Here is a 12,641-nt window from a genome sequence, read left to right as displayed (position 1 = left end):
GATGATTTGGACAGGTTGGGTGATTGGGCAGAAGCATGGCAGAGGCAATATAACATGGATAAATGCAAGGTTATCCACTTTGGTGTCAAAAACAGGAAGGCAGATTATTATCTGAATGGCAATAGATTGGGAGAAGGGGAAGTGCAACGAGACCTGGGTGTCCTTGTGCACCAGTCGCTGAAGGTAAGCATGCAGGTGCAGCAGGCGGTTAAGAAGGCAAATGGTATGTTGGCCTTCGTAGCGAGAGGGTTTGAGTACAGAAACAAGGATGTCTTGCTGCAGTTGTACAGGGCCTTGGTGAGACCACATCTTGAGTATTGTGTGCAGTTTTGGTCGCCTTATCTGAGGAAGGATGTTCTTGCCATGGAGGGACTTCAGTGAAGATTCACCAGGCTGATACCTGGGATGGCAGGAATGACGTATGAGGAGAGATTGGGTCGATTGGGCTTATACTCGCTGGAGTTTAGAAGAATGAGAGGGGATCTCATTGAAACTTATAAAATTCTGACAGGACTGGACAGACTAGATGCAGGAAGGATGTTCCCGATGGTCGGGGAGTCCTGAACCAGGGGTCACAGTCTAAGGATAAGGGTTAAGCCATTTAGGACAGAGATGGAGGAGGAATTTCTTCACCCAGAGAGTGGTGAACCTGTGGAATTCTCTACCACAGAAGGCAGTAGAGGCCAATTCATTAAATATATTCAAGAAGGAGTTGGATATATTTCTTAAGGCTAAAGGGATCAAGGGATATGGGGAGAAAGCAGGGACAGGGTACTGAATTTGGATGATCAGCCATGATCGCATTGAATGGCGGAGCAGGCTCGAGGGGCCTACTCCTGCTCCTATCTTCTATGTTTCTGTGACATTATCTCCAGGTTGTGAGAACCAGTTATGTTAATGACTGTTTTTGTGTGTTTCTTTCTATTAGTTTGTCATGCGGAAATGACACACACAGAGTTTGTAAAATAAATATGTATTATGTATTGTGTGTTCTCCTCCCACCTGTGGTGGCGCTGTCACAGGAGATAAATGGTTGGGTGTTCTCGGTTAAGTTTAGCTCTCTTTGTTCGGAACTTTCCAGAACTTCCTTTTCCTTCCAATAAAGCATTTCATGTTTGAATCTCTGAGTTCTGAGACCTAAATTGTGTCTAGGTAGAAAGGTACCGACACAACAAGTGGCGACGAGGATCGGATGAATCTGTGTTGTGGGAACTTTCTTGTTTTCGACTACAAACCACTCGGAACAGAGATTGCAGCATCACATTAACGTTACGGCAGTGAGTAAACAGAAGTTTTAATTTGAAATGTGAGATGGCTACTATATTAGGAAACATCGGTGATTTTGATGAAAATGTGGAGCAATGGAGCGCTTATACGGAACGTTTTGACTATTTTGTATTGGCGAATGCGGTGGCAAATGAAAAGGTCGTGCCTACCTTTTTGAGTGTAATCGGGCCGAAGACATTCAATTTACTTCGCAGCCTCGTGCAGCCAGATAAGCCAGGAACTAAAACATATAAGCAACTAGTGGAAATTCTTGGAGCACATTTTTCACCAAAACCTCTGGTTATTGCTGAGAGATTTAGATTTCACAAACAGAATCAAGAGGAGGGGGAATCAGTGACGATGTTTATTGCTGCTTTAAAAAGGTTATCACAACACTGCGAGTTCAAGGAGGTGCTGAAGGACACCATTAGAGACAGACTCGTGTGTGGTCTGCAAAATGCAGCCACATAGAAGCGCCTTCTTACTGAGGACAACCTTACTCTTGAAAAGGCCATTGAAGTTAGTGTCTCCATGGAGATGGCAGAAAAGGAGGCTCACCAGTTGAGTTCAACAGGGAGAGTTCACAAGGTGTCGTCTGAGCCTAAAGGTGCGCGGAACGGCACATGTTACCGTTGTGGGAAAACGGGCCATCACGTTAATGACTGCTGGTGTACGGAGCTGGAATGCTGAAATTGTGGCAAAAAGGGTCACATTGAACGCGCCTGCAGAGGTAAAAAAAGACAGAGCTGGGAAGCATGGAAGCAAAATGTCTGTATTTGGACAAGAGAGGAAAAAGAGTGTTCATTCAGTGCAGTATGATGGAACAAGCAAAACAGAGGGGAGCGACACCTCTGAGGAGGAAGAGGTGCACATACTGACGGTTGCAGGTGATTCAAATGGCTACTGGGTGTCACCACTGGTGGAGGGACAATCAGTGCGGCTAGAGGTGGACACAGGCGCGGCTGTGTCCCTTGTTTCGGACACTGTCTACAACAAAATGCTAAAGCATCTTACCCTTCAGCCAACAAACATTGTGCTAAAGACGTATACCGGTGAACCTGTGGCCATGAGAGGCGTCATTGAGGTGACAGTTAAATTGAACGGACAGACTGCAAAACTGCCACTATATGTGGTAAAGTGAAATTACCCATCGCTACTGGGACGTGCGTGGCTAGAGAAAATCACGCTGGACTGGCCTGCAGTCCGCATGATGTCAAAAGGGGAGTCAGGTCTGACTGCAGTGTTAAACAAACATGCAGAACTCTTCAATGGGGAACTTGGGAGCATGAAAAAGATCAGCGTGAGACTGGACATTAAACCTGACAGCAAGCCGAAGTTTCACAAAGCCCGACCTGTACCCTATGCAATTAGGCCAAAAGTTGAGGCTAACTTGGAGGCCTTAGTCGAGAATGGAGTCCTGGAGCCTGTGAGCGTGAGCAAATGGGCCACACCCATTGTTCCTGTCCTGAAAAAGGATGGATCTGTTCGAATCTGCAGGGATTTTAAAGTGACTATTAACCCGGTGCTGTCTGCGGAACAGTACCCTCTTCCCCTCATTGATGATCTTTTTACGGGCCTGGCTGGAGGGCAAAGGTTCAGCAAAATAGACTTATGCCAGGCTTATCTACAAATGCATGTCGATGACAAATCAAAGGAGCTGCTGACAATTGTGACACACAAGGGGCTATACAGGTACTGCCGCCTTCCGTTTGGAATTACGTCGGCCCCTGCTCTATTCCAAAGGGCAATGGATCAGATTTTGAGTGGACTGCCAGGAGTCCAGTGCTACCTGGACGACATCCTTATCACTGGGACAAATGAGGAGGATCATTTTCTGAACTTGGATGCGACACTACAACGACTGAAAGAGTACAGACTCAGAGTTCATAAAGACAAATGTGAATTCTTTCAGTCTTCAGTTGAGTACCTGGGGCATGTGATTGACGCTACTGGCCTGCATAAGGCACCGTCAAAGGTCAAGGCGATCGTGGAGGCCCCAGCACCCCAGAATGTGAGCCAGTTATGTTCATTTCTGGGGCTACTTAACTACTATGGGAAGTTTATTCCAGACTTAGCAACATTGCTGAAGCCGTTACATCAGTTGCTATGTCAAGGCAAAACATGGAAATGGACTGAACTGTGCAACGAAACTTTCGCCCAAGCAAAGAAAGCATTGCTGAAATCAGAGGCCCTGACACACTTTGACCCAAAGCTACCCGTGCAGCTAGCACGTGATGCATCACCATATGGTGTGGGAGCAGTCATATCCCACATCATGCCTTCGGGTGAAGAGCAACCTATCGCCTTCGCATCACGCACCTTGAACTAGGCCGAGAGTAACTATGCGCAGATCAAGCGCGAGGCCTTGGGAATCGTTTTTGGAATTCAAAAATTTCATCAGTACCTGTTTGGGAGAAGGTTCACACTCCTGACGGACCACCGTCCATTGACTTCAATCTTCGTGCCCCACACCAGAATTCCGTGTCTCGCTGCAAGCAGGATGCAAAGGTGGGCTTTACTGTTGTCAGGACACACATACGACATCAAATATCGCAAATCAGACTTGCACGGCAACGCAGATGGTCTCTCGAGGCTACCCTTGCCTGTTACTCCCCCAGAGTCTCGTCAGATAGACATCTTCTACTTTAGACAAGTGGAGGGAGCACCTGTCACTGGAGTTCAGGTGCGAAGGTACACCCGCAACGATCCAGTCCTGTCTGAGGTAATGGACGATGTCATTCGAGGGAGAGCTATAGGAGATTCTCCTAGTTTGAAACCTTACGTTTCAAAAAGAAATGAGCTCTCCGTCCAGGCAGGTTGTCTTCTTTGGGGACGCCGTGTCATCATTCCGCCACCTCTGAGGGAACCTATACTGCAACAACTTCATACAGGCCACAGTGGGATGGTTCGGATGAAGGAAATGGCAAGAAGCTACTTCTGGTGCCTAGGTCTCGATGGGAATATTGAGGAGAAAGCCAAAACATGTTCCCCATGTCAAAGGGTTCGGAATGTTCCACAGCGGGCAACCCTACACCCCTGGGATTGGCCTGCAGAAGTGTGGCAGTGAGTACATGTGGACTTCGCCGGTCCTTTCGAAGAGAAGATGTTTATGGTGGTTGTGGACGCTCGTAGCAAGTGGCCAGAGGTTGCTGTGATGAGGTCTACCACGGCAGAGAAAACAATTGAGAAACTTGGTGAGATGTTCAGCCGTTATGGCTCACCGGAACAACTCGTAAGTGACAACGGTCCACAATTTGTATCACAGGAGTTTGCAACCTTCCTGCATGTGAATGGTGTCCAACACATCAGGTCTGCGCCCTATCATCCCTCTACTAACGGCCAGGCAGAAAGGTTCGTGCAAACTTTGAAGCACGCCTTGAAGGCATCGCAAGGTCAGGGCTCAATCCACCAACGTCTGAACAGCTTCCTGTTGTCCTACAGGAACGAGCCGCATGCCACAACCAAAACTTCCCCCGCTTCGCTCATGATGAAGAGGCAGTTGTGGACAAGTTTTGACTTACTCAAACCTCCAAGGGCAGAGCAGGTTGTCCATCGTCAACAACAAGCTCAAGTTGAAAAGAGAGAGAAAAGAGCCAAGGAGAGACGGTTTCATCCGGGAGAGCACGTCCTAGCTTGAAACTATAACACTGGACCGAAATGGGTACCTGCTACGGTGATTGTGCAGACGGGCCCTGTGTCTTACACGGTTGAGACTGCTGAGGACGTCGTCTGGAGAAGACACACAGATCAACTGTTGCTAGGAGCAGAGACAGCCACAGAGGCTCCAACAGCTGGTTGGCCTGAACTGTTTCCGGATGATACCGCAAACCAGCATCCTTTGCCACAGTGCTCTTCTCCAACACAGGAAGTCAAAGAGACTGTTCCACCTGTGCAAACTCCTGACTTTCAACTGACATAGGCACCTTCTCCATCCAGGCCTGTGTCAATGCCTACTGCTGTGGAAGCCAGCGATGACCGCCGGTATCCTGTCAGAGAGCGGCGGCCTCCAAGACGCTTGGATCTGTAGGCTTAGTGACTTACCCACAAGACTGGGGCAGAATAAACCCCAGGGTAAAGTCAGGGTTTGAGGCAGTCTACCTCTACCCTAGGTTCGTTGAGTGCATTGAAAGTAACTTACCTGTTGAGGAATAATGTGGACCTTCCATTTAAGAGGGGAGGAATATGTTATGTATTGTGTGTTCTCCTCCCACCTGTGGTGGCGCTGTCACAGGAGATAAATGGTTGGGTGTTCTCGGTTAAGTTTAGCTCTCTTTGTTCGGAACTTTTCAGAACTTCCTTTTCCTTCTAATAAAGCACTTCATGTTTGAATCTCTGAGTTCTGAGACCTAAGTTGTGTCTAGGTAGAAAGGTACCAACACAACAGTTTTTGTATTCAAAATGTACATGTTTGGTCATTGCAATCATTGTTGCCTTGGCCGGCTTAGGGGTTGCCAGTTGGTTTCATTCATGTTGCTCTCAATGGCAGAAGCCATTTCCTCAGCAGGGGTCTAGAAGCAGTTTGCTATCAGCCGTTGACAGACGGCCTTTCCAGTTTCTACATTGTGGGCCTCCCTCCCGCCTTGGTGCTGCTGATGATCTTCCTCCTCCTCTTCCTCCTCCTCTTCCTCCTCCTCCTCTAGTGCTCCAAGGCCTGGTGGCATTGGCTGGGTCCTGAGGATTGCCAGGTTATGCAGCATGCAGCACACAACAACGAAGTGGGAGACTTGCTCAGGCGAGTACTGCAGGGCTCCTCCAGAATGGTCCAGACAGTGGAACCGTTGCTTGAGCACGCCGATTGTGTGCTCAATGATGTTCCTGGTAGCTTGATGGCTCTCGTTGTACCGCAGCTCAGCAGGGGTATTGGGCATATGGAGCGGTATCATCAGCCCGATGCACAGTGGATAACCGTTGTCCCCGAGAAGCCAACCACCTGGGTGATGCGGTGCCTGGAAAAGTTCTGCCACAGTAGTCTGGCGCATGATGAATGCATCGTGGCTGCTACCAGGATAGTGGGCATTGACAGCGAGTATCAGCTGTCTGTGGTCACAGACCAACTGAACGTTTAAGGAATGGAACCCCTTTCGGTTGCGGAAATCCTCGGCATTCTCATGCGGAGCACGCAAAGCCACATGCGTGCAGTCAATGGCGCCCGACACCATGGGGAAGCCCGCTATCCTAGCAAAGCCTATTGTGCATTCTTGCTGCTTGTCCGGGGTCATGGGAAAAGAGATGTACTCTCGTTTCCTTTTATAGAGGGCATTTGTGACTTGACGGATGCAGCAATGCACCGCGAACTGGAAGATATTGGCGATGTCCCCAGTAACTGATTGAAATGAGCCTGTGGCATAAAAGTTCAAAGCCACTGTTATCTTCACTGCCACCGATAGAGACGCCCTGCTCCTCAGTTGAGGCTGCAGATCTGGCTGCAGCAGGTGGCAGAGCTCAGTGACCACCTCCTTGCTGAAGCGCAGCCTTCGCAAACACTGCTCCTCAGACAAATTAATGTAGGAGAATTGTTCCCAGAATACCCTGGGAGGATAAGGTCTCCTGTACAGAGGCCTGTTGGCCCTCCTCCATCTGGCCATGATTGCCACTCTCTCTCTGCGTCTCTGTGCCCTCCGAATCTGATGGCGCAGGATGACACCCCTATTCAGTGCAGCCCCCATAGTATCTTGGCAATCAAAGTAATGAAGGTCAAAAACCAAAAGTACCTGCAAAGTTATGGTCAGAAGCCAAAACTACTTCAGACAGCGTTGACTCAATGCAGAAGTCTTTCTTTCTCTCTCTCAAAATCTCTCTCTCTCAGAAGAAGTGGTGCAAAAATGTCTAGCACAGAAAAAGCCAGGAAGAGGCCCCCTTTAAATAGCCGCCCCCCCCAGCCCCACAGCGACTGGGAAGCGTTCCAGTCTACCTGTCGTTGGTTGCGCCAGGCGGAAAGGAGGGGGCACCACTCAATTTCCGTTCCAGGGCGTCACACGGGCATTGCACGCTCGAATGACGTCAAGATCTGCGGGCGCAGGAGATCGGGCGGTATTGTTTTGCGCCGCCGCAAAATGTCCGGTCAATTCCGCGAGAGGCGCAGATATCGCCGCGCCCGGGCGCTAGTTGCTTTGCGCTCCATTAGCGCCCTCTTAAGGTGCTGACGGGAGGCGCAAACCAACTGAATATTTCCCCCTATGTTTTTCATTGGCTGTAAAGAAAAAGCCTTTGGATCCAGAGTCCCTCCACATTCAGAGCTGAATATATCCCTGGTTCCGTGACCCTGCTTACACACTGCGAATGACCCTGTAACTATCCCTGACCCCAGAACCGTACCTGACTCCCGGAACTGTCCCTGACCCCCAGAACTGTCCCTGACCCCTTTCATAGAAACATAGAAGATAGGAGCAGGAGTAGGCCATTCGGCCCCTCGAGCCTGCTCCGCCATTCAATGAGATCATGGCTGATCATCCAAATTCAGTACCCTGTCCTTGCTTTCTCCCCATATCCCTTGATCCCTTTAGCCTTAAGAAATATATCTAACTCCTTCCTGGATATATTTAATGAATTGGCCTTCTGTGGTAGAGAATTCCACAGGTTCACCACTCTCTGGGTGAAGAAATTCCTCCTCATCTCAGTCCTAAATGGCTTACCCCTTATCTTTCGACTGTGACCCCTGGTTCTGGACTCCCCCATCATCGGGAACATCCTTCCTGCATCTAGTCTGTCTAGTCCTGTTAGATTTTTATAAGTTTCAATGAGATCCCCTCTCATTCTTCTAAACTCCAGCGAGTATAAGCCCAATTGACCCAATCTCTCCTCATAAGTCATTCCTGCCATCCCAGGTATCAGTCTGATGAATCTTCGCTGCACTCCCTCCATGGCAAGAACATCCTTCCTCAGATAAGGCGACCAAACCTGCACACAATACTCAAGGTGTGGTCTCACCAAGGCCCTGTACAACTGCAGCAAGACATCCTTGTTCCTGTACTCGAATCCTCTCGCTACGAAGGCCAACATACCATTTGCCTTCTTAACCGCCTGCTGCACCTGCATGCTTACCTTCAGCGACTGGTGCACAAGGACACCCAGGTCTCGTTGCACTTCCCCTTCTCCCAATCTATTGCCGTTCAGATAATAATCTGCCTTCCTGTTTTTGCCACCATAGTGGATAACCTCACATTTATCCACATTATACTGCATCTGCCATACATCTGCCCAATCACCCAACCTGTCCAAATCATACTGGAGTTTCTCGGCATCCTCCTCACAGCACACATGCCCACCCAGCTTTGTGTTGTCTGCAAACTTGGAGATATTACATCTAGTTCCCTCGTCTAGATCATTAATATATATTGTGAATAGCTGGGGTCCTAGCACCGATCCCTGCGGTACCCCACTAGTCACTGCCTGCCACTCGGACAAAGAGCCATTTATTCCAACACTTTGCTTTCTGTCTGCCAACCAGTTCTCTATCCAAGTCAGTACCTTGCCCCCAATCTCATGTGCCTTAACTTTACACACTAATCTCTTATGCGGGACCTTATCGAAAGTCTTCTGAAAGTCCAAATGCACCACATCCACTGGTTCTCCCTTATCTATTCTACCAGTTACATCCTCAAAAAATTCCAGTAGATTAGTCAAGCACGATTTACCTTTTGTAAATCCATGTTGACTTTGTCTGATCCTGTCACTGTTTTCCAAGTTTCTACAGGAAAGATAGGGAAAATGGCAGAGGGGGAGGAGCAGCCTTAGTGATTAAGGATGAAATCACTTCAATAATAAGAGAGGATTTAAAGAGAGGTAAGCAGCCAGTGGAGCCCTTATGGGTTGAATTAAGAAATAGGAAAGGATCTAAGACTATAGTGGGAGTTGTGTATAGCCCCCCTGGTAGCAGCTCTGAAGTGCTAGATTGTATAAATGCAGAGATTAGACAAGCATGTAGCAAAGGCAGCATGGTTTTAATGGGGGATTTTAACTTTCATATAGATTGGGAAAAGTAGGCTAGCACATGTCAGAAAGGTAGTGAATTTCTTGAGTGTGTCCAGGATAGTTTTCTAAAATAATATGTCCTAGAGGCAACAAGGGGGCAAGGCATATTAGATTTAGTAATGAGTAATGAGCCAGATTTAGTTAACAGCCTAACTGTGCGTGAACATTTATCCAATAGCGATCATAACATGATCGAGTTCAACGTAGCGTTTGAAAGGGAGAAACACAAAACAGCTACTAAGATTCTAGATTTAGGTAAGGCCGACTTTAACAGGATGAGGCAGAGACTAAAAATTAGAGTCAGACCTTTCAGGAGTGAAATTGGAAACACACTACACACACACAAAGGGTAGTAGAAGTTTGGAACTCTCTTCCACAAATGGCAATTGTTGCTGGATCAATTGTTAATTTTAAATCGGAGATTAATAACTTTTTGTTAACCAAAGGTATTAAGGGATATGGGCCAAAGGCAGGTATATGGAGTTAGATCACAGAACAGCCATGATCTCACTGAATGGTGGAACAGACTCGAGGGGCTGAATGGCCGACTCCTGTTGCTATGTTCCCAGGAACCGTACCTGATCCTGACCGTGAGGCATCACCTTAAAAGAGGAGGGAAAGAAATGCAGATTGAACTTGCAGAGGGAAGGACAAAAGGAAAATGTTGCCCTCTGAATGGACAACAACAAATTTTCGTGCAATATTTTCAGGAACTCACTTAAATGAAATGTCATCATGTTAATGATGAAAGAAAAATTTTCCTGAGGGGGAAATGGTGCTGCTAAGAATCGTCTCCCCGATTCATACATTGCTGTGAAATTGTAAATTTACATCCTGTCTAACAGATTTGTGTTTAGAAGCTTGACGAGTTATTTCTCTAAATGTACTTACGTGTCATATTGCGTTGGCAGTCCACACTGTGCGCGGTGTTTACTGTAATACCGATTCTCCAGATCAAGCTTAGTTTCCCCAATCAGATCATCCTTTCCAACCAAATCGTGGTCAAATATTGAAACAGTGAGCTCTGTCTCCATCGGAAACGCAACAGTCATTTCAAACACTCTGAGGACATTTAAGAACAATTATATTTATTAATTAAAGTAATTGTAGATTTCAGTACAGTTTGTGATTAAGAAATGCAAGGTTAAAGTATGAGATTAATTGGTGCATTGAGCGGATTGTATGCATCGGAGTGGAACTAGTGAGCTTATTTATAAATAGAAAATGTGCACAACTCAATACCTCCATTAATACTTTAAAAAATAAAAATATGAATGATTTTATCTTCAATCAGTAATATACTGCTGAGTACTGTTGGGGGGGATGGCTTATCAGAGGAAAGCAGCAGCAGCCAACTTCCTGGCACCAGGGGTGGCTCTGCTGCACAGGACGGGAGGAAAAAGAGGGGTAGAGCTATGGTAATACGGGATTCTATTGTAAGGGGAATAGATAGGCGTTTTTGCGGCCGCAAACGAGACTCCAGGATGGTGTGTTGCCTCCCTGGTGCAAGGGTCAAGGATGTCTCAGAGCGGCTGCAGAACATCTTGGAAGGGGAGGCTGAACAGCCAGTTGTCATGGTGCATATAGGTAAAAACCGGGATGAGGTCCTAAAAGCTGAATATAGGGAGTTAGGAGGTAAATTAAAAAATAGGACCTCAAAAGGTAGTAATCTCAGGATTGCTACCAGTGCCACGTGCTAGTCAGAGTAGAAATAGAAGGATATTTCAGATGAATACGTGGCTAGAGGAATGGTGCAACGGGGAGGGATTCAAGTTCCTGGGACATTGGAACCGGTTCTGTAGGAGGTGGGACCAGTTCAAACTGGACGGTTTGCACCTGGGCCGGGCTGGAACCGATGTCCTAGGGGGAGTGTTTGCTAGTGCTCTGGGGGAGGGTTTAAACTAAAATGGCAGGGGGTTGGGAACCTGAGCAGGGAGACAGAGGAAAGGGAAACAAGGATAAAAGCAAAAGACAGGAAGGAGAAAAACAAAAGTGGTAGTCAGAGAAATCAACGGTTTAAATCAAACGTGGCCACAGTAAATAATAATTCTAATAGGTCTAAGAGCGTTAAAAAAACAAGCCTGAAGGCTTTGTGTCTTAATGCGAGGAGCATTCGTAATAAGGTGGATTAATTGGCTGCGCAAATACAGGTAAACGAATATGATTTGGTTGGGATTACGGAAACGTGGCTCAAGGATGGCCAAGGCTGGGAACTCAACATCCAGGGGTATTCGATATTCAGGAAAGATAGGCAAAAAGGAAAGGGAGGTGGGGTAGCATTACTGGTTAAAGAAAGGATTAACACAATTGTAATGAAGGATATTAGCTCTGATGATGTGGAATCTGTATGGGTAGAATTGAGAAATACCAAGGGGCAGAAATCGTTAGTGGGAGTGGTATATAGACCTCCAAACAGTAAGGCGGAGGTTGGGGATGGCATTAAAAGGGAAATTAAGAAGCGTACAATAAGGGCACAGCAGTCATCATGGGTAACTTTAATCTACAATAAGATTGGGCTAACCAAATTAGTAACAATATTGTGGAGGAGGAATTCCTGGAGTGTTTACGGGATGGTTTCCTGGACCAATATGTCGAGGAACCAAACAGAGAGCAGGCCATCTTAGACTGGGTATTATGTAACGAGAAAGGATTAATTAGCAATCTTGTTGTACGAGGCCCCTTGGGTTGGAGCGATCATAATATGATCGAATTCTTCATTAAGATGGAGAATGAAGTAGTTGACTCAGAGACTAGGGTCCTAAATTTAAATAAAGGAAACTACGATGGCCTGAGGCGCGAGTTGGGTAGGATTGATTGGGGAATGTCACTCAAAGGGTTGACGGTGGATAGGCAATGGCAAACATTCAAAGACCGCATGGATGAACTGCAGAATTTGTTCATCCCAGTTTGACATAAAAATAAAACAAAAAAGGTGACTCAACCGTGGCTAACAAGGGAAATTAGGGATAGCATAAGATCCAAGGAGAGGACATATAATTTGGCCAGAAAAAGCAGCAAACCTGAGGATTGGGAGCAGTTTATGATTCAACAAAGGAGGACAAAGGGATTAATTAAGAAGGGGAAAATAGAATATGAGAGTAAGCTTGCAGGGAACATAAAAACTGACTGTAAAAGCTTTTATAGATATGTGAAGAGAAAAAGATTGGTGAAGTCAAGCGTAGGTCCCTTGCAGTCAGAATCAGGGGAATTTATAATGGGGAACAAAGAAATGGCTGACCAACTAAATACATATTTTGGTTCTGTCTTCACAAAGGAGGACACAAATAACCTCCCAGAGATGCCGGGGAACATAGGGTCTGATGAAAGGGTGGAACTGAAAGAAATCAGTATTTGTAGGGAAATGGTGTTAGGGAAATTGATGGGACTGAAGGCCGATAAATCCC

The 12,641-nt window shown here is 46.7% G+C and overlaps 1 protein-coding gene across 1 annotated transcript in view; it reads right to left on the bottom strand.

Moving 5' to 3' along the window:
* The window catches only part of fer1l4 (fer-1 like family member 4), a 294,195-nt gene that overhangs the window by 26,636 nt on the left and 254,918 nt on the right, over positions 1-12,641 (bottom strand). The window contains exon 37 of the mRNA XM_086005966.1: positions 10,129-10,299. Coding sequence (XP_085862092.1) covers positions 10,129-10,299 — 171 coding nt within the window. The remainder of the gene's footprint in view (positions 1-10,128; positions 10,300-12,641) is intronic.

The sequence above is a fragment of the Somniosus microcephalus genome, chromosome 13 (assembly GCF_052327205.1).
Source record: "Somniosus microcephalus isolate GS21.2 chromosome 13, FLI_Smic_1.0, whole genome shotgun sequence".
NCBI lineage: Eukaryota > Metazoa > Chordata > Chondrichthyes > Squaliformes > Somniosidae > Somniosus > Somniosus microcephalus.
The sequence above is the reverse complement of the archived record's forward strand: the minus strand, read 5'-3'. Positions and strand labels throughout refer to the sequence as shown.